Genomic DNA, 25,320 nt, shown 5'->3' on the forward strand with positions numbered 1-25,320 from the left:
TATCTGGCGATTCCACAGAACTAACGAGTCTTTATTATCCTCGTCATTGCGGAAAATTTGTTTTAATACTGGTGAATACAGCAGAAGATAAAAAGCTCGAAATTTTTCTTTTAATAAAGTTTATTTTTCTGCAATTTACAATAATATATTCTAACTGATAATAATATCTGATACACACAAGAGCAAACAGAAAGAATACACACACAAAACTTAAATACTTACAACAAAATATAATTTATCTATATATGTTAATTATAAATTTATTTAATATATTAGTTATCTATCTGTTATCATAAATTATTTGTTTGATGTTTACTCATTAGAAGTTCTAAAGAGTATTCTGAAAAAAATCTAAAAGAGAATTATCTAAATCGATGCATGTCAATAGTGGAAGCAGGACTCGTTACTCGACTAGCAATTAATTACTGTCTTCGTAAAACTGCGTGACGCCAACAATTTGTCTTCATTGCCGGCGCGATTTACCGAACAGTCGCGACGTGCGAAGAAGGGATGAAAAATAAGAAAAGGTGCGAGGAAAAAGGATGGCACAGCGGATTTTAGAACGTATATGAAATCAAAAGAAAATTCGATTTAGATAACATCGGATATAAAAAGAACATAAAAAGTTTAATCAAAGGTATAAAAACTATTTCAAATATATTAAAGAAAAGAATAAATCTAGTTTATTTTTTATCATTGTCGTCATCGAATCTTACACATTTTTTTACACTCCATTCTCTTTAGTTTACAATTTATTATGTACTGTAATATTTGAAACACCTCAAAATGTAAAAAAATAAAATGGAAAAAGGGACGAGTATAAAAAATCGAAAATTTGAGAGAGCTGAAATTTTTTGTAACGCAATTGGTCTCGCAAGACTCGTACATCGCATTTCCGCATTTCCTACCCTTGTGTTAACACACCCGGCATCACACAGCGCGCGATCGACGTGCTCGGCGACTTTTCAGTCCGCGTGGTTTCGGGAAATCCAAGAAAATCTCGGGGATTTTCCGGCGACAACGAGTAAAAAGGAAAAGAATGTCGTGGCAGCTAACGGGGGCGCCAAGGGGATGACGGGATAGAGACGAGGGGTATGGGTAAGCAGTAAGAAACTCGGATCGACTACCTGATGGGTCGGTGCCATGTACCAGATGTTCGGTCTGGTTCGTGGCACCATGGATTCTGGAATCGACAGGAGATCGGGAGGCGCAAAAAAACTTTTCTCGATTTAGCCCGCGCGACAAGCACACACGCTCGCACTGTCCCGTTTGATATGTATCGTTCGCCAAGTGGATGAGATAGGGCTTGAGAAATTGCACGAGTGATTTTCATGTTGAGCCTTCCCATTGAATTTCGCACCGAGAACCGCGCGAATGGGGATTCAAAAAAAATTTCGAAATTCGAGGATTCGAAGGTTTGCTAACGTTACATACAAAAATAATGGAAACGAACAGCGTATCGACGCATTTGCTCGCTATTTTTATCGGCTATTGTCTTTTAATCCTCTTTTGTCGTGTTTTTCTGCGCTAATAACGAATGGCGGCCTCGATCGCCGCCATTAGTGGTCCAGCTCCGTCCTCGTTTCCGTCGGAAACTCGGATTAATACAGCTTTGTGTGAACGAATTGCTGCGAACGAGCGTTGCAGCAGAAAAGAATCGAAATTTGACAAGGAAACTCTACTTGATATTTATAGTAAAACTATTTTGAACTCTCTCATTAGTTTGTCAGAATAAATGACATGTTTATTAAATAACGCATTATGTACATGTATTAATATAATATAATATACAAACAAGATTAACTTAAAACATTGATAAAGTTGAAATATCGTCTACAAATAATTATTATGTTTATATATAAATTAATTAACACATCGCGTGTAAATATCAAACATGCAATTGAAATATATGATATTCAAATATTCAAATGTTCATTATTTATGCGCAAAGGCGGATTTCAATATAAAAATTTTATCTCCTGAAAATTCGCAACAATGGCAGCGGCACCACAAAAATTCTGCTGACGATGATCGAACATAATGAGTGACTAAAAGCGCGATGAGTCGTGCATTTCGCCACGCGATCACGCCGACGAGCTCATTATGGCACTAACGAAGCCGGAAAATTAATTTCTCGGTCGAGTACAATCGCGGATTGCATTGTTTAATGATCGCGACGGGCGGAACGCCAGAAGCGCCTTCACATCGGAAGGTCGAGCCGCTTAATTATCAGTCTGGGTAGAGATATTATTTCTGATAACGAATTTACTTTATCTGCTTTTCCACTTCAAAACTTCCGTTCACGAGAGTTTGCGCCGATAGTTTTTGATAAAAACAAAAAAAAGGCGAGTTTTCTCCATTCAGTAAATTAAGTTTTGAACATACGAACCATTTTATTCCTGCTTTTCTTTTATTAATCTTTCCTAAAGCTTCATTATTAAAATAATTAATGTATGTAATATTCATTTTATGTCTTGTCAAAACTTATTCCTACCAGAAAAAGCGTGTGTAAATAATCACAATTAATTCTCTCGATATTGATTGTTGCCACTTTTATCTCGACGCTGATTGGACGTTTCTAAGATGTGTTTCTCGATTCATGTCGAGACACATATCAAGACGCACGGTAGTACTTCTTATACGCGAAATTCATGTGATTGAAAAGTGAAAAGATTTTCATGGAGCACTATCTCAAGAACACCTGAATCGATCACTTTCGTTCTAAATCGCTTCAGAACAAAACACTAAAAAAACAAAAGTATTCTTGCGCTCTTTAAAGTTACGTGACAGGGAAGAGAGAAAAAACATTACGTGACTACGATAAGATCACTGACCTTGATCACGTAATTACGGTATATATATACATATACTAAAAAAAAAAAAATATATATATATATAATATATATTATATATAGATATAAAATAATATTATATATAATATATATATTATTCTCTTTTTTCCTTTTTTTCCTGTCACGTAACTTTAGTCATGTATTGTTTTTCCACTCCCCCTTCTTTCTATTTTTTGAATTTGATTTTCATGGGTTATTTCTGACATCTCTCAGACGTACATCATGTGTATTATATAGTTTGTAAGACGTATATACTAGCTGTCATCGCGGTGACAGGTTGTGTTTACTGGCACAACGCGTTAAAATAAAAACAATACCAGCGTGCGCGTAACTCGCGCCTGTGTTGTACTAATTCTATATAAAAAAAGTCATTTGAACCGAGAAGTGCGCGTTTTGGAGCCGAATGTATCGCATCTATTGTTACCTCTTTTCCGCGTTGCCGATTAGTTGGTTGGTTGATCGAGTCGAATCGAATCGGTAAGATCGAGAGAATAAATAATGAAAAGCGATTTTGAGACAGTTTGTCGTATGTAGAGAAAATTAAAAACGTAACTAAAGTCACGTGACAGGAAAGAGTAGAAAAAAAACACGTGAAACTAACGTGACTGTAATTTATATTATATATAACATTAAATAATACATATTATACATATAATTTATTATATATTTATAATATTATACTTTATATTGTATTATATGTATTATATACATACTACAGTAATGTCACTTACCTCCGCCGCGCGGCCTTGGCGAGGTCACTGGCCTCGGCCGCGCGGCCTTGGTGGGGGAAGTCACTGACCCCAGTCGCGCGACCGCGGCGGGGTCAATGACCTCGGTCACGCGACCGCGGCGAGGTCGATGACCTCGGTCGCGCGACTGCAGTGGAGTCACTGACCTCGGCCGCGCGATCTGAGCGGGGTCACTGACCTCGGTCACGTGATTACGGTATATATATATATTTATGTGTATATGTGTGTGTGTATGTATGTGTATTATATATAAATATAAATAAATATATATAATATATGTATATGTATAATATTTTCTTTTTTACTCTTTTGTTTGTCACGTAACTTTAGTCACGTGTTGTTTTTCCATTCTTCTCTCTTTCTTTTATTTTTTGAGTTTGATTTTCATGTGTTATTTTTGACATCTCTCGTAGGTGTATTACATAGTTTATAAGATGTATATATTAGCTGTCATCGCGGTGACAGATTGTGTTCACTGATGCAACACATGAAAATGAAAATAATAATAGCGTGAGCGTAGCGCGCGCTTGTGTTGTGCTAGTATATTTAAAAAATCTGCGATATTTTTATTGAATTGGTATAAATGTTGATTATATATATATATAAAGAAGAAATGATGATTTTTAAAGTATAGAATTGAATTTTTATATATTTAATGTATAAAATTGGTTTTTTATGTATAAAATGACGTAATGGTTAAACGGCTTTTTTATACGCAAAATGAAATAATTAAAAAAAATTAAAATTATTACATTTAAACAATATTTATTTATAATTTTTACAATTAAACAATATTTTTTGTGTATAAAGTTAAATAATATTTTTCAATATAAAATGTGTGATAAAAGTTTAATATTATTAGAGTTCGATAATATTATTTATAACGGTAAAATTTCATGAAATTTCGCGAATTCAGCGGGTTGCGAAATTAAAACAATTCCCTCTTGACCCGAAATGAGAACGCCTAGCGAAAGGAGCGGCTGCGTATCAGAGAAAGGGTGGCTTTTATCGTGCCGCAATTCTACACTCGCGGAACGACACAGGATATTAAATTTATTCGCGAGTCGACGCCAAGGAAGAAATCGAGCGTGCTCGAGTTCTACCATTGCCCTTCATATATCCTCGCCGCACGAGTTCCCTTTTCGATTTAGTTTGGCAGTAGTCCACCTCTCCGTTCCTCCAGCCGATTTACATCGTCTCGTAGAAACAACTCTCGCAGACGTTCTTCTTGTCCCGAATGAGAAATCTTCTGCCTTTAATCAAGTAAGCTTTTAGACTACACTCGCGGAACAACCTCCTCTCTCTCTCTCTCTCTCTCTCTCTCTCTCTCTCTCTCTCTCTTTCTTATTATAGTTCATCATATTCAAGAACGAGATAAATATTCAGTTTGAAAAGTTAAGATCATAAAGTGCGAAAATTATTATTCAGAAAATTTCGCGATTGTGCGCGATCTAATAAACGCAACGTCTCAGAGCAATTAGATAAAATATTAATATTATTGTAAAAAGTTATATTAAACCTGAACAAAGTATTTGATGGGAAAAGAGAGAAAAAGAGAAAGAAAGAGAGAGAGAGAGAGAGATAAAAGAAGAAAGAAAAAGAGAAAGGCAGAGAAACCTGTCTCAATGCAGTTTTCTCGTAGCCAGGTTGCAGCGTCGCTAACGTAGAAATCCGTAGAAGAACCGCGCACGTACATCCTGTAGGAAGCTTATACAGATGGCGATTCTTCCATGCAGCGATGGTGAAGTCGAGAAAAAGCACAGAAAAAGCGACTGCGGGGGAAGTTGAAATGCGGGAGGGCGAGAGGATATAGCGCTGTAACTTGTCGGCATTAAGCCAATTAAGATGACGCATGGCCGCGAAACTTTCGCCACCGCCAGGGCGATCAATTTTGTTCTCTTCGAGTCCCTGCGACAGCGCGAGAGACGATTCCTATTGAAGAGCTAGTTGAAAAAATTATACTGTTGCCTCTCTTTTGCATGGTTTTTTTTGGTTTTTTAAAAAGTATAGCTAAATAAATATCAGAAATGTTTTAACATATTGGAAATTTGTTTTTGTGAACGAATGATAAATGCGATCCGCGTATATATCAAAATTAGTTTTTGATACGTCCGACGAAAAGAATTCATGCAACTGCTTTTTCAAATGAAGAAAATTCAAAATTATTTTGAAATTAATTGAGGAAGAGGATGATGAATTGTGAGGAAAAAGCGTTCTGGTTAATGTGCGTAATTTATAGCGGCATTATCGATATTCGTGCTTACATGTGAGCAAGTGGTGTTGCGTGCAGTCGCATCGCCGCTCGTCGTTTTCCTCGCGGAAAACGACGCGCGATATATCTATTGTCTTCAGCACCAGCGGAAATGTCTTTCGTAGTGAGAGGCGCGCATTCCCGGCGCGTATCTCGAATCGAGTTCTCGATTCTGGAAGCACACTACCTTTCAAATACAGTTAACTAACCGGAAGTGACGAGAGCGGGCGGGCGCGTTGAATGCACCGGGAATTATCCGTAAAAAGTATCGATTTTTCGATAACGTCTATATACAAATCTTTTTAGGTGCTTCGATCTTTGGTTTGTTTAGAATTATTTTCAACGAAACGTGCAAATATCAAGATTAACATCGTATAAATCGCGAAAGACAGACATATATATATATATATATATATATATGAGGACGTTTTTTATTCGACGGATTCTCGAAGTCTTGATCTTGAAGACAATCTAAATGAGTTTCCGCGGACAACCGTTGAATCCGATTAACACGGCGTGGTGGTCGGTTGATTGAAATATCGAGTGAAAAGGCCGAAGCCGATTCTGCACCTGAGGCTCCGGGTTACGAAGAAGAATCGTTACGAGAAAGCGTTAAACTATCGCTTAATAGTTGGTGAGTTTCCGGGTGCCACTTACATAACAGAAATATTTACGTGATCGATAAAAACAAAAAGTCAGTTTCGCGTTTTTCTCGGAATTTTACGACACTTCAGATTAATAATGCAAAACGATCACGATCGTATAGGAGAAATTTCAGCGTATATTTCTTTTTAATCATTCTGGTTTGTATTTTCGATATAATAACTGACAATGAGACAAATCGCACATTTATATATTTAGTCACATCTGACTTTATTTTTGAAAATTTTATACTTAAACCTACAAACTTTTAATTGTAAGTTCAACCGGAGAGAACGAAGTAAATAATTTTATTAATATCGCAGTTTACTCGAAAATCTCATAAAATGTTTGATCACAGCTTTATCACTACTACTGAGAAAAATTCAACTAAACTTTATATAAATAACATTTAATCCTCTTAAAATATTATATGATGTTTTAAAATAAATTAATTTTTATTACACTCTTTTATTATAAAAAGGACAAACATTTATATCCGACACTTATAAATTGTGAAACTATGATATTCGCAAAAAACAATCAGGATATTTCCTTTCAATGCTGAAAGTCGTAGAAAAAAAAAAAAAAAAAAAAGATGAAAAGAGTTATCATTTCTTTCTATATATTATTATTTCACGATCTCTATTTGTGGTATTTGTGTTTTAAGCCGTCTCGCTCGCAGCTCGTTTCCGGTTGCGAGCGGGAAACGAGAAGAAAAGCGAGAAAGAGAGAGGATGCGACGGAGAGGAAAGAGGGGCGTGGAGAGCGATATTGATTTTGCAGCAACAAACCGGCGGCGGCCGCATTTCATAGCCTACCAGACGTAGCCAGACGCACGTTCGACGTGCTCCGAGCGGATTCTGTTAAAAAGTTTCAAGTCTTGCTAGGTAGGATCACACGGAAGGCAAAAGCCTTCATATAAGCCACGCCCTTCGATAGCCGATCTTATCGCCTTCACGATTAGGTTTTATCAAAGTTTACAGGTCGGCGAGTACGCGCCGAGAGTCTTCCGGACGATTGCGAATATGCTGGGCTTTTATGTCGAGACCGACTTGCAGAATCGCCACTTTTCCTTTTCAAATTGTTTGCAGATGTAAGAAAAAAATTTTTTTAAAAGAAAAAAATAATTTTTTTTTTATTGAAATAACATGGAAGTGCGGTTATTTTACTTTTTCATTCTAACGGCAAAAAAATCATTCATATATAAGAGAGGAAGTAAAATAATATTTTTTCAAACTACATTTTAGGTTTTAAAAATTACACAGTAGATAAATAAAGATTGCGCGGAAAAATAAAAGTCTTTGTAAAATAAAAACTAATTTTTTTTATTTTATCGATGTTCTAGAACATTGAGAGAGGCTTTTTTATTTGCATTGTTGGATTGTGACGCTATATTGTAAAATGCATGGAGACTTTATTAACGATCGCGTGCTCGCGATACACGTTATTGTCTCGCTGATACGTGCGATGTAATACAAATCGCGGCATAATGGAAGAATAGCGGCGCAGAAGTCGATGCCGACCGCTTTATCACTTTATTATAAACGCCAGACAAAAGGGATTTATGTAAAGACGGTTCTGACACTAACGGAAATTTTCATCCAAATGACGTTGTCACGTCACTGCACGGGGATTTATTATTTATTTTTTACATGCGTTTGAGAGAGATGGGTTTTTGATGTAAATTCACTTTTTGCAATTATACATTTTACGCATTTCACTAAGTAAACTGCATGTGAGCGCAATAAATGTTTCAGAAAACTTTTTAAAACCTCTAAATACGTAAATGAAAATTCTGTGAAAATTCCGTGATAAATTAAAAGCTATTTTTTTCTGCTATAAATATCGTTTCTCTTGTTTTTCTGTTTGTGTACAATTATACTTTGTTACAAAACTATTTAAATTAATTAAAAATATTAAAAAATATTTAAATTATTGTATATATTTTATTTTGTCAAATTGTTTAACGATAGTAATTGAGACGAAATATTACGAGGCAATTGTTATCAACAAAATCGTCACAAATGTCGATAGAAAGGATGATTATAGGTCGTTCAGAGGAAATCACGTGATCAAAGACCAATTGGTAAGCGAAACACGTTCCTTCTGTCAACAGAGATGCTAGTTCGCTTTACCAAAGTCCTTGTCGACATCCTTGCGTGGACAACGTGGAGGAACACAATATCGTCTTCGTTCATAGAACGATCGATGCTCCAATCATATAAGAGTTTGATGAAGTATCTGTTTGAAACTCTTGAACAATAAAAATGGCTAATAAATACAGAAAGACAACGCAGAAATTTTTAATTATCTTCAAACGCAATTTATTTAAAGCAAACATTGTTTTAAAGTTGTTGAATTGTGATATTTTTTTCATATATTTTTAGTTTCTCTCTTTCTCTCTCACTTTTTTTCTCCGTCTCTCTTGCAGAGATTCTTTGCGCATCTTGGCATTAATAAATCTTCACTCGCATGATGAGCCCGGCAGACTCCATTAAAATAAAACTATCACGTGTGAGAGAATCACGGACTTGCTCGCAATGCAATGAGTCAACGCGCGCAGCCAACCGGAAATACTGGACTAGCGCCAAGAATCTAAACGGTGCGCGTGTCTCGACAGATTTGTTGATGCTTTCTGATATTGCCAACAAAAAGATCGCGAACAAGTCAAAAAATGGAAAACCAACCGAATCCACGCCAACTTATTTCTCGTCAATACATCGGTTATTGTGTATCGCACTCTTCGAAAATGTGCAGATTTAAACGCAAAATTAAAACTTGGCATCGAAAATTGCAATTTATATTAATTGACATTTATATTAATCGTTAAATTATATTAATTAACAATCGTTTGCTTAAAAAAATTGTCTCTTGATTTATTTTATTAAAACATTCGTTTTCCGGATATCAACCGCTCGTTTTTTAATTTCAACCAGGATGATCCTAAAATCCCGTCGCGAATCCGGCGAAGGACTTGCGAGAATTAATGGCGACTGGTTAGATAGCAGGGTGTTGAACAGCGACGATTAAGCGTCATTGCATAAGAATGCATTCGGAGCGCATAATAATCCCGAACGATGCCTCATCGCGGCAATAAATGTCTTGCGAAGCGACGCCCACCGTCATCACGTTCTGTCGGGAAAAGACAAATAAATTAAAATTACCATTTATGTTCTTCGAAGTGAGCGAGAGAGAGAAAGAGAGAAATTCAATTCGCAGTTGTACCTGCTGCGTCTCAAGTCAGCGGAGAATTTTCTTAAACAAACAGGGGTTTCTAATTATTGAAGCAATAGTACTTTAATACAACTTTATTATTTATCGTTCTTTTATACAAGACTCGAAGTCCACAACACGGACCTTGATGGTTTCTTGCGCGAGTTTGCACGCGGCTTTCATTAGCGAAAGTTGCCAGCCGGAAGGCAGAAGCGCGGTTGAAGTTGGAAAGCTGATTGGAGTACCTCGGCGGTTTACCGCCTTTATCTCTTCTCTCTCTCTCTCTTTCTCTTCTATCCTCTTCAATCGTTTCTTTAATTTATTTGTTGAAAAAATTGCCATATTTATTAAAAACAAAGCGAGCAATTTTTTCTTAGAATTTTATAATTTTTATTTTTAATAAAACTTTCATACCGTAATTGGAAAAGAAACTCTCTGATTGTTCAATTATATCAAAAGCAGGACTCATCAATACATAAATGATTCAATTTAGCGCACGAGAAAGAAAAGTAGAATGTGAATTCGATTCATAATTCTTTTCGCTCTTAAATTGTGAAATATTTTGTAACTTTGTTTTAATGCGGTTTAGTTTGACAAACGTAAGGCTAACAGGGTTAATCAACGGAGAAAATTAACGGGCCATTTTTTGTAATAAAAAGATCCGGACGTAGTTGGCGAAGTCGAAGAAGTCTCATCGATTTTACAATCTACCACCTTCGCGGACTATTATCCCCCTTTCTTCCCCACCTTTCCTTTACTTTCTCCTGATAACTCGACATTCTCTCTCTTCATATAGTCGAAGAGAAAGATGGGTGAGACCCTTTTCTTTTTTCTTAATGTAGACACCTCACTGACTCGCAGTTAATGGGGCGAAAATAAACGTGTAAAAAAAAAAAAAAAAAAGATACATTTTGCAGAAAGAACTGAGAATTTTCGTTTATGTTTAAACTTTTTTTGCCGCGCGCGACAACGGCCACGATGAAAACTTTTGTGCTCGCGCGAGCGAAATCGCTATGTCGTCACAATCACCAATTTTCTTTGAAGTGTCAATTCTAAAAACTATTTAAAACTTTCTTTTGAAATTAACTACGTTGTAACATGTTTTTATTAACTCAGCAATTCAATTTCTGTTCTCTGTTCCAGACATTTCAACGCCGGCTTGTCGTTACGTGAAGTACAATAGCCTGGAAGATGTAAGGTCGCAGGAATTGGGTTTTCACCAATTAGAATTCACGCCCACGGTTGTCTCAAAAATACGGTAAGATTGCCCGTTCGTATTCTCATATAGTCATATATTGTTAACTCATTATTAAAAGAAAGGCGAACGACGGCCGGTCGTTAATATTTCTCCTTAAAGGGTTCGAATTTAATTATGCCAACTTGGTAATACCGAGAGCAAAGTGCTGCTCGAGCAGCGAATATCCTAATTAGCAATGCGGTTGCTGTAGCTGCCCTTTGCACGTATAACGAAAATTGGCGTCGCAACGCGCAAAGGCGGTCCGGCGTAAAGGGTAAACTCGTTTCAGTACATACGACACAGCGTTCCGTTTTGCTTACAGCGCAAACTAATTACGTTCGGTAATCGAACGCACGATCGAGTAAGAAAATTTGATGCTGCAAATCTGCAACGTTAAAAAAAAGCAACGAAGACGGGCAATCGCAAATTGCGAAATAAAATTTGTTTACTCTGAACATTTGATTGAAGTACGTTCAGAAAATTATTAGTTTTGCGAAGAAAATTTACTTCAAACTTTTAAGAAAAAACGATTAAAAAATTTCATTGCAGTTGCAATGAAATTTTGTTTGATAAATAAATAAGGAACTATTTTTACACGATAGAATGCACGTCACGAGTACGCGCCTTTATGTTTTATAATTAGACTGACTGCACGTAAAACCCGTTGATGTGTTAAGCCGTTCAATATCAATTTTACATCTAAAAATAATGCAACTTTTGCGACAGAAATCATACAGCGTATTCTTGACGGCGATGTCCTTCGGCATCGATGATTCGCAACGACAGGCCGACTGCGATTCTAAATAGTGCTCTCGAGAAATCACGCTATTTTGGTGCAACAGGTGATATGACTCGAAATTGTCAACGTTTCATCTAATGATAAAATCAAGTCGTAGGTTACAACGCAGCTGAGAAGCTTCTGGCTCGCATCTGAAATCGGCTGCATGGCGATGCAATCGGACGTTTCAGCGACGAGATGCATTAAACCAGTTGCACATCTAAAACACTTGCATATCTACTGTTCAAGAGAATTTGAAAGTTTAATGTTATTTTAAGTTGTAGTTTATATTTACACAAATTCAAAATATCTGCAATAAATATTTGGTTATTGAAATCTCGAGAAACGGGTGGGAGAGATAACGGGGGGTGAGATCTTTAGAAACTTAACGAGATATCGCAATAACGTCGAAATATCGATTTTTTGTAAGCGAGTTTGGAATCTTATCAAATCGCGGAGAAAAAGATCGAGGATTCGCCGAGGTAAGCGAAAGAAAATGTCCGCACCGCAAAATGTAGAGATGCGCGTAGGCCACTTCTCTCTTCTCTTCTCCGTGGTTCCTCTTCTCCCTGCGTCTTTAGACAATTTATCAGGGATTTCGGGTCGAATCCTGCGGGCTATCGTGCGCCGCGCGCTCACGACCTATATTTTTTTACAATTTTTTTTTCTCTCCCTAAACCGTTTTTCACCGCGCGAGCTTGTGCGGGCTTTATCGAATTTATTCCGAAAATAACGCCGTATAATTTAGTCGGCAAAATTGGAGAACGCAAAATATAAGCTGCGGTATATTTTATTCATCTCGCATTTTCCGATTCGTGATTTGAAGGGAAATTAATTGCAAATCAAGATTTCTGTGTGAATCGGTGATTGTGCACATATATCGGCAAGCTTTCCGATGTTATGTCAAGTTAATACTATAAATCTCGCCAAGGATTCGGAGTGGATCGTAAATTAGTGTCTCGCCGAGAGAGACACCGAAGTCAGCCGCAAACTCGTCAATAATTCATCGCGGACCACCAAAAACGCCTTTTGCGCCACCCTAAGCGTGATTGACTTGATCCAAACCAGAGAGAAAGAGGGATATCTATACACTAAAACCAGAGTATTGCGATTCAATAAATTTGAAGCGTCGGAATAGATTTTCAAAATGATTAAATGTAAACAAATGCAAAATATATGTACATATAAAATATATGTACATACATGTGTGTGGAAAATCTCCACAAATCCGAAGAAAATCTGAAGATTTTCCTGCAGATTCAGATAAGCTCCATATATTATCGAATCAAAAAAGTTATGAAGTTCTAAAAGACTTCGCTTTCAGAAGGCCCGAAATAATCCTCGAGAGAAACGTCGCGCTACTTGGTGGCCGCCATTCAACTCGGGAAATAACGGGCGCGAGGGCGATTTCCAATCTTTGTGCCCGAAAATCGTCCTTTATCCCTCAACCAGGATCACCGACCGGAGGAAAGGAAGAAGTATAAGGATATAACCTCGTCCGGGAAAACTTCCTTCGTTTCTTTCTTCCTTTCTTTCTTAGAGAGTCCAGTCCCTGTCTGGGTCGAGAAGACGAGTTCTCGAGCCCGGGGGTAGTTTGGATTACAGGCAAAATACGTCGAAACGAAATCCCTTCATCCCCTAAGGCTGGATTTTTCTTTTCTTTGGGCGTCATCTCTTCACAGTAACGCTTGCGGTAAATGTAAGTTTTATAAGAATGAAAAGGATCAAGAATGGTCAGAGATTAAACATAAAGTGAAATTGTTCAAGAGGGATTTCTCATTCTTACAATTTAAGATATCTATCTATCTCTCTCTATCTCTCTCTCTTTCTCTCTATTCTTAATTCATTGTCTGCAAAAAAAGAATGTGAACAAACTGAACGCGTACAAAAAACGACGTAAACAGAATTACAATGCGCGTGCGAAACCACTTAAAGCGATGATGACAAATGATGTGTTCAAGTATAACTTATTCAACACAAATCATTATGTAAACTTTTTTTCTTCAAATTTTGAATTATTTATAAATGTTATGAATTCGGCTGTGTATGGCTGCAAACAAAACTTTCGGAAATATCGCGCGAGAACAGTGTCCAATTTGTCTCTTTTCCGCTTGAGAATAATTCAGTGATCGTGGTGTTGAAACGCTGCGACGAATAACATCCCGGAGGGGAGAAAGAGAGAAAGAGAAAGAGAAAGAGAAGGAAGAAGGAGAGAGAGGAGGATTGAAAGGGAAGATAGTGGAGAGTTCTTGGGGGAAGCTGTTCTTCCGGATGGCTATTCAGCTACATGTTAAATGGTGGTGTCCGCTCATACTCCTCCTTGACGCCCGGGACTCATCATTTGTCTCATTCTGGATCCCACGACATTCTCCTTTTGCTTCTCAACTAGCTGTTCTCTCCACACCGTCCTTCTAGTGCTGCGGTAGCCATCTTGCCGCCCTTTTCTCTGTTTCTATTGTTGCCGACCCTTTATTGTCTTCCGTCGACGTAACTTGCTCAACCGACACAGCACGCGTTCTTCGCTCGTGCGGAAACCGGAAGTGCTGGAGGCGTCTGCTCGCGTCGTTCTACATTCTGCTCGTTTTGACGCATTGTCAAAAAGAGAGAGAGACGTACGAAAATTGCGAGCAAGATCGAGCTAAACACTGCGCGAACGCGCCGCTGCCGGCGCAGATTAAAGTGTCACTACTCGTTACTCTTCAAATTTCTCAGCAAATGGTTTCATTCGTTCAAATTCCGAACGATACACAAAAAAAATCATATTTGCTTAAACAATGTACGTTGTAGAGAACGTTTGACACATTGATATTGATAGTATCAGGAAACTACATTGACTTGTAATAAATATATTTTGAATCAAAATACAGCTGATAGTTAAACAAATGTATTACTACGAGCTTTCTCTATCTGGATCATTTATCTGTTTCAGCCCTTTCATATAACACCGCGTATCGTTTGAGAAACCAAGCGTGCACACAAAAATGGCGTGATCGACGTACGAGTGAGAGCAAAATTCATAAATTACAAGACGCCAACCGACGTTTGGAATTCTCGTTTATCAAATGCGGGCGCGTGACGTTTTTAGTCGCTTAAATTAAACGAGCCCGTTGTAACTACTCCGAAAACGAACATTTATCTTCGTACCGTAACTGGTCCCCCTGTTTCTCGACGTGCCCTTAGATACCCCTTCGAGATACCCAGTTTTTCGTTACGTCAAATGTTACTCTTTCTTCCACTTGCGCGATCTCTAATAATCTCGCGATATTTATCTCATTTAAGAAAATCTAAAGAAATAATACGTAGAAAAAAAAACTATCAATATATCATCGTCAGATTATTATAATTCGTCGTATCAGAATTTTGCAAGAATATGCATCTCTTTCTTTTTTTCATGTAGTATAGAGTTTCACAGCTTCTATAATGCCTCTTTTGGCAGAGGAAACATAATAAAGATTGCAAAGATTTGCGTTTTTTTTTTTTTTTTTTTTTTTTTTTTTATCAATGCTCTCAAGAATTGGCAATCTATCAGACAGCATAAACTATACGAATTTAAATATCAGAATTCGAACAGTCAAAATTTTTATCTGAATTAATAACGGTAGAATTAATGCTTGGCGTTCACTTCGGGCTTCTTCGAGCTTCTAAGGATCAAAGACTTAGTTTAATTAGAAGCGTCTGTGTAGGAAAAGCGGTAGAACGCTTCAAAAGCGCAGCTATAATCCGCTCGTTAACGAGCCTGGAGCACTGAAATCGTTACTTTGACGCATCGCAATTATTTATTGTGACGAGAGTCTCTTCTAAATTGGCTTTTTGCGATCTCTGATGAAAGACCAAGATCAAAGAGCGTATTCACTTTAATGAATCAGCAAAAACCCTGCGCCACGTTTCGCTATTCGAAGAATGTAATTCTGATTACGTATGTCGTGCTGTTTTTGTAGGCGCTCGAAATAAAAACAACAAACCAGATTCTTTCCAGGCAATATTCTCTTTGCTTACAACTAAATATTGACAAACTAAATATTTACCTCCGTGCACAGAGGTAGCGTTAAAATTATAATGAAAAATTTTCGAAGTTAAAAAATTTATTTAACGAACGGCTTATAAATGGCATTGAAATTTATTTTTAAGCAAAGATCATATTCCACTCAAATTTCGACCTTTCTTAAATCGTACGCACGATAGTAAATTGAGGAAAAAATTTTATTGCGTTCAAGCAGACGGGTTCTAAGGTAAAATAGAATGTTCCTTTGAGAGCACTCTTTCGAGCAAAAAGCGGAAGCATTATGAGCTAAGGGTCAATATTTCGGAGGAGATGTGATGTTATGCGACGTCGAGCGAAATGGCACTTTCGCGAAATCTGAGCTGCGATACTCGCGTGACAGTGTCGCGTCTTCTGAAATTTCATGCCGTAGCGTAAGATGCCGTAAGCTGGAATGTTCCGGCGAATGAATTAGAGAGAAAACGCGATGCAAATAGAATAGAAACGAATTTGCCAGAAATTACAGCGTCATTTGATAAAAAACGTTTTTAAAATGTGTTTCTTTGTATATTCTGTGTTTTTCGTTTACAACAAAAAAAAAAAATAAAAAAAAAAAAAATAAAAACTAAAAATAAAAAACCACACGCCTCTTTGTGTATTCTGTGTGTTTTATTTTCGTTTGTCGAATTATTTTGCGAAGATTTATTTTTCGCGGAAAAACAAGCCAAATACAATCAGTGACGTTTCAAGTAGCGCGTAATAAAATAAATCGAACGCAAGCAATTAATTCGCGGCCGGTTATTATAGAAACAGGGGATGGTGTCGCCGTAAATAACAATAAAACTCTATTAATGTGGTAGCTCTGATGGTTATCCCGGCTTGGCACCGAGCCAGAAACATACCGTGCCGACTATTCATCCCCGCGAAATACACGCCGCCCTATCTGCCGCCCCGGAGGGTTGTGGATGACGATGTGCGCGCGGGATGCACTCGCATACCAATCCTACATCCGTATGTAATGTAGAACGGTTATGCGGCATTACGCACTGAGGTAGACGCTACGAAGCTGCCTACTGGCACCGTCAAATTGTCCGAATTAATTCGAAGCAAACATAGGGATGCGATCACTAACTTGAGAAGTGCATTTAACAAACAAGTCCGTGCTTTCATTTCTTTCCCGCTTGCAATAATTGTCCCGAAACGCACAGGACTTGTCATTGAAGTAAGCAGTACTTTCATCGATTCCCGAAGTTCACTAAATCTCCGTCTTGAGAGATTCCTCGATTGTTTTGGAAGCAATGCGTTTTATTACAAGCTACGACCGAGCGGTATATATTATCGCGCGACGACGGCCCTGATTTATTACTAAACAGGTTCGCCAACCCACTGCTCAATATCCATACCAGGTCCCTCATCGGCAAATGATGCCACCGCGGTCTGTATTCCCTTACCGCGGCGTCGACGCATTGCTTTTCCTTGCTCCGGCTGAAACTATTAATTCTCATCTCCCGCAGCGACCGATACACCACATAATTCGATTCTACAAAATTATCGCGCCGACGACGGAGCCACGAGATGGTGTGCAATTGCATTGTTGCATGCAAGCCAGAAGTTTCGAAAACAAATGTGCGCTCAATATCCCGCAACTGCACGTACATGTGCGGGAGCCACACAAATCCAGGGTTCTTCGTTTTTGATAAATATTTAAGATGCAGTGTTGTTGTTTCAGAGTCTCCGCGCCGTTCCAACTAGTCGCCGCACTGTTGATTCTCGCCGCAACAATATCAGCCGTGATCGGTCATTGTTATTCCGATCAAAGGACTCTCATAGCTTGCGGACTCTTCCTTTTAAGCGGTAAATATTATCGAAGCTTGTATACATATACGCATATATTTAATATATATTCTTAGAGTTTGTGGACTTTTTTCTTCTATGCGTAAATGAAAAATATGCAAAATGAATATGCGCGAGCAGTAATAAGATAGTTCTGAACAACGCGCTGATTGTTGATTCGCATTAGTTGCCCTTCTCCCTTGCTATTAATTTAGAAACACTCTCCGCGGAACGAGCGCCTCCGGCAAAAGTTTCTTGCGCACTTTTGCATAATTAAACATTCTTTTGCTTCGTGTGAAAGAAGAGGGGTGAGAAAGGGGCGAAAAGGCGTGCAAGATAGTACACTTCCTCAAGTGCAAAAAAAAAAAAAAAAAAAGCAGAGAGAGAGACAGAGAGAGAGAGAGCAAAATCGCAGAATAGAAAATAACCTTCCTTCGCCCACGTGTCTACAATCTCGCGATAAAATTCTCGGCAGATTTTCAAGTGCTCTCGTTCCTCCCACACTTTACGAACGACCGCCATTGAGGACGAAGCAATTTCAGGGAGGAAATCTTCGAAATAGTACTCAAGAGGCATCAGTGCTGTATTTAGATATATTATTTAAGTGGTAACCTGAGGTTCTTTATTTTCAGAAACAATTTGCACGCGCAAGATTAAGAAGTTATATTAATTTGTTTTTTTTTTTTTTTTTTTTTTTACACAAGAATGCGCGAGTTTCTTTTTCATAATTTAATAGTACAGCGATTAAGAAGAGACTTCGACATGTGTATGTTAATCATTACTTTGGATCGACGCGTATTTTCACTGCTGAAAGCTTTTGTAGTAATCATAAATAATGTCATCTTCCTCAATAGGATGTTTTCCACCATTTATAAAATTTTCATCATCATTATTATCATTATCATCATCATCATCATCCAAGTCTAGAAATTTGTTGGGAGTCGATTCTGATACGTTATGTCGTTGTCCCCATTTTGGATTTCGGTCAAACTTTGCGCAGAAAACACGACCTCCCTTGCGGTCTTGCTCTTCGTTGATATTGAGACCCCTAATTAATGATATAATTAATTTAATTTATAGCTATACAGAAAACCGACTAATATCAACCGAAGTAATAACAACATTGATTTCGACATCGATTTACTTTTCATCCCAAGTTAATTGATTGATAACAATTAGAGAATCTGACGCAATGTTTAATGGGATTTTAATAAATTAAATATAATAGTGTTTGAAATCTCATCAATATATTGCCATCATAGTTAAATATAGTAATTGATCACGAGAAAGATATATATAATTAATTTGGAATATTTGCTTGTGTAAAAAATTTATTGATCAATGTAAGTTTGATTTTTTGGTTAAAATAAATGTGTATTTATATGTGTACTCACTCTTTCGCGCACTCCTGAGCATCATTATAGGTGCTGAAGCAGCGTCTGCATTTTGCGAAATAAATCTGTCCTATAACGAATGCGTACAAACCATTCACTTGCTTCAAACAATCATAAAATTGCATCTCACATTCACATAATGATCTGCAGAGGAAACGAGTGCTTAACAATATTTTCTAATTTGCAAAAATATTGCAGTAATTTAAAAAAAAATGTTACAGTCTGCAAATGTGCTTGTTTTGCAATCCGTATCTCGAGGATTTAGGCTCTACGAAGTCCTCACACTTATCGTGCGCTCTGCAACACATGTCCAGCTCTTTGTGCGCGCCCAATTCCAAATCATCACGGGCAATATCGCCTAGGCCACACCAAAGCGTGCCTGAATAAATAACGAATATACTATACATATATATAAATTCGCTAAATCATCAATAAACATATATGTTCGATAAATTATTCATTTACAAATTAATTATGCGCCAATTAAGCTGAATTACTTCCTGCATTTTTTATAATTGACTAGAAAAACGACAAATATTACCTGGAAGAATCCCATGCCAAAGAGTCTTGAAATTCTTTAGTCCGGAAAAAAATTTTTTGAGAGTGTGACCTTCTGTCAAACCGTTGTTGTTAACAAGCAACACGAAACACGCGATCAGATGAATCGCGTAAACACGTTTCATTTTAATAAATGATGTAATTATATAAAACACTTGATCACACAGAAGCCGAATAAAAATCACAAGTAGTGATAAAGTAATGTAAGATTTGAGTCTTAGACACGAAAATTCTTATTCACAAATAAAAACTGTCCTTTTTCTATTATAAGGTATATAAGAAAAAAATTCAAATCAAAATCGTTGTTGACTTAGCGCTGTATAAAACGAAACTGTCCCGATGTCAATCGTTAAAGGTGGGATTGTAATAACATCGATATTCACACATACGTATTGACGCACATACGTCTAATTTACCGCATGTTTCCTTGTTTTCTTCACGGGTTTCCTCACCACGAGCTTCCTCGTGCGATAACGGATGGTCGTCAGTATCTAAAATTAAACCGATACATACACACAATAATCGTAAAATAATAATTGTTTGTTGATATGAGGTAATGTAAAAACACTGTTGCATTTACGCGTGTGTTATTTACGCAAATAGCGTAAGCTTGAAATTAAGGTAAGGGAAATAAATTGCGGGCATATTTTTTTCTTAGAAAGAACTAAAGGAACTTAAAATGTAGTGGCGTGGGTGCCTCTTCGAGTTTCTGGCAGAGCTTTTTAGAGCTACATTATTTCAACTGGTCCGACCAACTCCCCACCATCAACCTCTCAAAGTCTCTTTCGCTCGACTGCGCATTCCTTTTAACGATTTCGTCCCTCCCGGCCGCGACATCCGTTTTCGTTTCACGTTCTTCTCTCGTTCCTCACGCTTCTCGTCTACCACCCTCCATTCATCCACTCCGATATCTTTCACACTCACTTCCGAGAGGATCTTTTCGAAATCGAGAGCGAAAGTTCTTTTTTTGTTTTTTTTTTGTTTTTTTGTTTTGAAAGAAAAAAAAAGAACAAAGTAAAGACGCGACTATCTTAACTGTAAATTCACTTAAAATCTCTTTTCAAATAAAAGTAAATATGTGGAAAAATAACGAGAAAAATAAAAATTAGCTTAAAGCGAAAGAACAGCAAACAGAAAAATGTACGAGCGTAGTTTTAATCTTAACGCAACTTTACGGATGCGGTCAACATACAAATGTGTTCTGAAGCGTTGTATGTATTTTTATTCATAACTAAGAGTGCAGAACAGAGATGGACTGATGCTTTGAAGCATCGCGACACGGCAACCGCTTCCTCTCTATTCACCTAAAATGTCTATCCAGTAAAATCCTTACATGCACATATTGACACAAGTTTGAAGGATATAAACGGCAAGGAAACTGTGCATGCGGAACGATTAACGATTGCAAACGGGATTGCCAGCAAGATGTAGGAAAGAGAGAAGGAAGGAAGCTTCCTCGCATTATTTCCGCCGAGTGCGGAAGGCGGTCTGCGTTAAACGTTTGCATTTGTATTGAGCACAAAAGCTTTGACGTGTATGTGCTGCCCGGTCCGGAGGTTAATGCACCAAGAAGTGCATTACTGAAAGTGCTTACGAAAGAAAGAGTGAGTGAGCGAGAGAACAGCAGTCACTGAAGAGCACGCGGTCCTGCATGCAAAAGAGAAAGGAACGAAAATGTGTGTCGGCTACTAAAAAGTGGAAAAACTACCCCCAGCCCTCCCTTCTCTCAGTGTCGCGCGCAATCTGAAGAAAGAAAACTTCTAAAGAGGCATTCAAAGTTCGAAAATAGACGACAACGCGTGACTTCTTTTCAAGTCGTAACAGGAATCTACGTTTTGGTAATGATAATAACTTTAGTCACAGATGTATAAGTTCTACTTTGCATCTAACATTTCTTTTTTAGAGATGTAACGGATGAATATTTAAATTTATCTCTCGTTTGCAAAGAGAAAAAAGTGCATGTAAATATAGTATGTATACTCTCGTGCGCGAAGAGAAAATAAGGGCATTATATACGTACACGTAGTTGCACGGGATCCTGGAGACAATAAAACTTCTTTTTAGTTTATCGCAGTTAAAACCTTGAAAAGAATTGTGAGCACTTTCCAAGTTTCGTTACTGTGCGCATAATGTTTTTAATAAATGTTGATATCTCTACGGTGTGCTCTCGCAAGCAAGAAATCGCAATATGCTTGTTGGCGCGCGCCAACAAGCAGATTAAAAAACTTTCCATATGTCTCATATAAACACTTTTGTCGAGCAGTGCGTTCATTAAAATGTTGTAATGCAGAACGGAGATTGAGCTTTATTATAATGACAGTAAGGGAAAATCGTTGGCCGAGTGACTAAATTTCCTGCAGCCTGCATATTGTATCGCGAAAGAGCCAGGCCGTGATATTTCAGACGTGATGAACGCAATTTCGCTTAAAAAAAAAAACTCAAGTTACACAATTACTGATGGATTTTTATTTTGCGAAGCGAATACTCTGTGTATCATGTCCATTAAAAGTTTGTTATAAACAGTTAATTAACAGTTAATTACCTTGAAACTAGAACTTGGAAGTAAATTGAATGTAAGAGAATAAATGAATGATAAAAAAGTGTCTTTTCTTCTCGCGATTGATGATATTTCTCCACATTATTCAACTGATCCGTGCATTTTTCATCGTTATTTATGCTCCCGTGTCATTCGGGAGTACCGCTGCAATATCTAGAATCAATACGCAGCATAGGTAACGGAACAATATTTTACCTGTCGGAACGGAATCGTCTCTCGAGAATGGTGGACTAGTTCCGCGGAAGTACCGCGACTGCGAACTTCGACTCGGTACGTCAACAAACTTAAAATGGAAAGTTGACAACCCGCGAGCGCGCCAGACATTTCGCTTCCGTCGCCTTCAATTTGAATAAATCCCACACCCGTCACAGTCGAGGCCCGCGGGCGAATTTCGTCCTTTTCGAACTTATTCAAATTTCGTCGCTCCTCGCGGTTCTCTTAATAGAGCTCCGTCTCAGCATTGGAGGAATGCTGCCGCGAGACCGACCGCTGCTATCGGACGGCGAATTATTATTTTAAGCCACCGTATTGACGATCTAGCTGTGCCCGAGGAAACAAGTAATTTACAATGCAAGTTATAAGCTTGTAATAACTTGTGCGAAGTTAGCCGCGCTATAGTTGTTAATGGCTATAATTAAATTAAACGAGTTGCGGTGGTGTGAGACATGGCCGCGTTTCTGTTTGCTTCGGTAATAATGTTACTTCTCGCAGTTGTGACAAAAATAAAAATATAACTTTTGAAAGAGCGCAAGTTTTTCTGCTCTGCCTGAATAAACCAAAATATAGGTAATACATATAACAAAAATATGACATATAACATACAGCGAATACTCTCGAATAACGCAAATATGTAAATGTTCGTTTCGCGTGTCGCGTGATTCTGCGTTTCACAAAACTTAGTGAGTAGTTTCGAAATTTAAATACCACACACCAGCACAGAAGGTAATTTATCGCTTGTCGTAATGTTTTCTACAACGTTATTCGATTCCGCATTATATGTTGGATGTCTATTATGATAGAATATACTTTAATAAACACATTACTGCGATATAATATTAAATTTTCTATAAAAATTGATGTAATTCTCGTGCGGATGAAAGCAATCGCATAATGACATGATGACTAAAATTAATTAATTGCAAATTTCACTTTGCATTACTAAAACATTCCTTGATATAGAAACAGGACGTTTTCATGTTTCGCGTAATTCCTCGTCTGTTGAAAAGTTCATCGGATTAGGGACGTAATTCGGTATGAGAGCGGAACATGATAAATTGCACTATGTTCCTATATAAAGCGCGGTTTTCTGTTCACGTAAATATTTGATGCGCATGTGATTAATTGCGGTTGCCTAATTACCAGTGTACAGCTCGAAATTGCATCTGCATGCATACAGAGTATCACGATACTTTTTATCACTCTTGCTTTCAGCTGTGAATTTTTTAATCTAGTTTATTTTACTCTCGCTTTACCGCTCCCCCAAAAAAGTATGACTGATCTCTGCACAATCTCTCTCTCTTTTTTTCTCTCTCTCTTTCTCTTTTCACACATGGCTTTCTAATAAATATTTAAAATTTTTAATTATCTGGCATTAAAGCATTTTTATATATTTATATAATAATTAAAAATGATTTATGCACATATGCGAGTATGCGCGAGCAAACGTTTTGTACGTAGAAAAGGAATGTAAATATTGTATGTAATAACATGTCTCCTCTCTCGGGTTTTCTTTGTGCGGAAACGGAACGAAAATAATTCAAAATGTTACAAAATATTCTAATGCAGGTTGTTACTGCATTTGACGAGCAACAATGCTCGCTCACGCTCGAACGAACACAAATGTGCTTCACGTCGCTGTTCTAAGATGCTACTGGGTGAATCGATTGTTTCGTTTTTCGCGTCACTGGTTCCGCATCTCGAGCGCAAATTGTGCGCAAGCCATTATCAATGGCGTTGTGACACGGTACTAGCTTAAAGAAAATTACAGCTCACTTTTGACGATCATCCTGAGCAAATTGTACAAGCTGCATTAATAATAATTCACGCTTGAATGTGCTGTTGCGAAAAAAAGGATTCATTTTCATTAAATCTTAAGGTGCGCTCCGCGTATTTCGCGGAGTCTGAGGAACGCGTATATTCAGTTCGTTCTCTTTTATGGGTCGTTGTAAGATGAGGGGGTCAAGTCGTCTAACGACGTCGTTATTATTATGCAGAATAGTTCTTAGTACGCGCACTCGACATCACATCACTCAGCTCACATAAAGAACGACGTACATCCCAAATTCAGACCTTTTTGAGAATATCGTAAAATTCGGATATAGCGTATCTTTGCTTTACCGTAGAACATTTCTGGTTGATTCTTCACTTTGAAAGATATGTTTGTCTTTATACAATACATTAATTCATAAAATACAGTCATTCAGATTTTAGAAAACTGTCAGAATTAAAATTTTTCCTAACACTTCTATGATGCTTTAATTTAAAACAGCTGTTTTTATCACAGCGGAAATTGCTTGAGTAATAGTTTGAGCAACGAGGGGGTTGCAGCATAAATTGTGAAATTTGTTCATTGTTAGATTTAGTAATATATATATATATATGTATATATACCGAGAATGTGGGAGGAAGCGGGACTTGTGTTCGGACTAAATTAAATTCTAGCCGCACACATGGCGTGTGCGCGCATCACTTTTTAATATCCAGCATTAATAAACGTATCATATCCAAAAGAGATATATGTGACAACAACTCGATATGCGGCGCGATGTTATGAAAATTCGCGCAAACACCGTGATCGAAAAGACATTATTTTCGTATATTGTTTTATATATTTCGCGTATATCGTTCGCCGTGATGTAAATTATTTTTATTTACGAACACACAATACACTGACACACGCCCGCGCTTTATTCAGCTCGAATTTATAAAATTAATCGCTCTTCGATTATGTCAAGAGCAAAACACGATAAAATATCGTGTTCGATTTGATCGTTGTGTAATTCGATGCGTTGCGCGGTATTTTGATACATCAAAAATATCGCTAATTCCGGCAAAGTCAGTTTATAAACGTAATATATTATTTTTTGTTTTATAAAACAAAAACCAAATCTCTTATTAAAATTTTCTCCCGTTATGTAAAACTGTGTTTGAACAACGCGAAAATATACCAATCAGCAGAAATTCAATTGGAAAAATCACGTGATCATGTACGACGTTGTAAATCGAGTTCGTCTAACCGATCGTGTAAGTACGCCAACGCGGAACTGAGTCTTCCGGG

The 25,320-nt window shown here is 37.5% G+C and overlaps 3 protein-coding genes across 6 annotated transcripts in view; 1 reads left to right on the forward strand and 2 right to left on the reverse strand.

Moving 5' to 3' along the window:
• The window catches only part of LOC109852110, a 36,138-nt gene that overhangs the window by 7,099 nt on the left and 3,719 nt on the right, over positions 1-25,320 (forward strand). For all 4 annotated transcript variants that reach the window (XM_020422978.1, XM_020422969.1, XM_020422961.1 and 1 more), the window contains exons 3-4: positions 10,851-10,965; positions 17,431-17,555. In XM_020422978.1, coding sequence (XP_020278567.1) covers positions 10,851-10,965; positions 17,431-17,555 — 240 coding nt within the window. The remainder of the gene's footprint in view (positions 1-10,850; positions 10,966-17,430; positions 17,556-25,320) is intronic.
• Positions 18,209-19,825, reverse strand: LOC109852141 (phospholipase A2-like). Its single transcript, XM_020423022.1, has 4 exons — positions 19,470-19,825; positions 19,148-19,307; positions 18,929-19,072; positions 18,209-18,582 (listed from the first exon to the last, which is right to left on the reverse strand). The coding sequence occupies exons 1-4, from the start codon at positions 19,609-19,611 to the stop codon at positions 18,336-18,338; spliced, it is 693 nt and encodes a 230-aa protein (XP_020278611.1). The 5' UTR covers positions 19,612-19,825; the 3' UTR covers positions 18,209-18,335.
• Positions 19,903-25,320, reverse strand: part of LOC109852132 (protein zerknuellt 1-like) — a 55,787-nt gene continuing 50,369 nt past the window's right edge. Inside the window, exon 5 of the mRNA XM_020423010.1 lies at positions 19,903-19,977. The gene's annotated coding sequence lies outside the window, so the exon portion shown is untranslated. The remainder of the gene's footprint in view (positions 19,978-25,320) is intronic.

The sequence above is a fragment of the Pseudomyrmex gracilis genome, unplaced genomic scaffold (genome assembly GCF_002006095.1).
Source record: "Pseudomyrmex gracilis isolate BER0280 unplaced genomic scaffold, ASM200609v1 scaffold_1, whole genome shotgun sequence".
In the NCBI taxonomy this organism is placed as follows: Eukaryota; Metazoa; Arthropoda; class Insecta; order Hymenoptera; family Formicidae; genus Pseudomyrmex; species Pseudomyrmex gracilis.

Excerpts from the sequence above, each read along its gene's own strand:
- LOC109852141 (XM_020423022.1), bottom strand. The coding sequence starts at position 19,611 with ATGAAACGTGTTTACGCGATTCATCTGATCGCGTGTTTCGTGTTGCTT. Across the intron at positions 19,308-19,469 it reads TTGGCATGGGATTCTTCCAG|GCACGCTTTGGTGTGGCCTA; the intron begins GTAATATTTGTC and ends TTATTTATTCAG. Across the intron at positions 19,073-19,147 it reads AACAAGCACATTTGCAGACT|ATCATTATGTGAATGTGAGA; the intron begins GTAACATTTTTT and ends TTTCCTCTGCAG.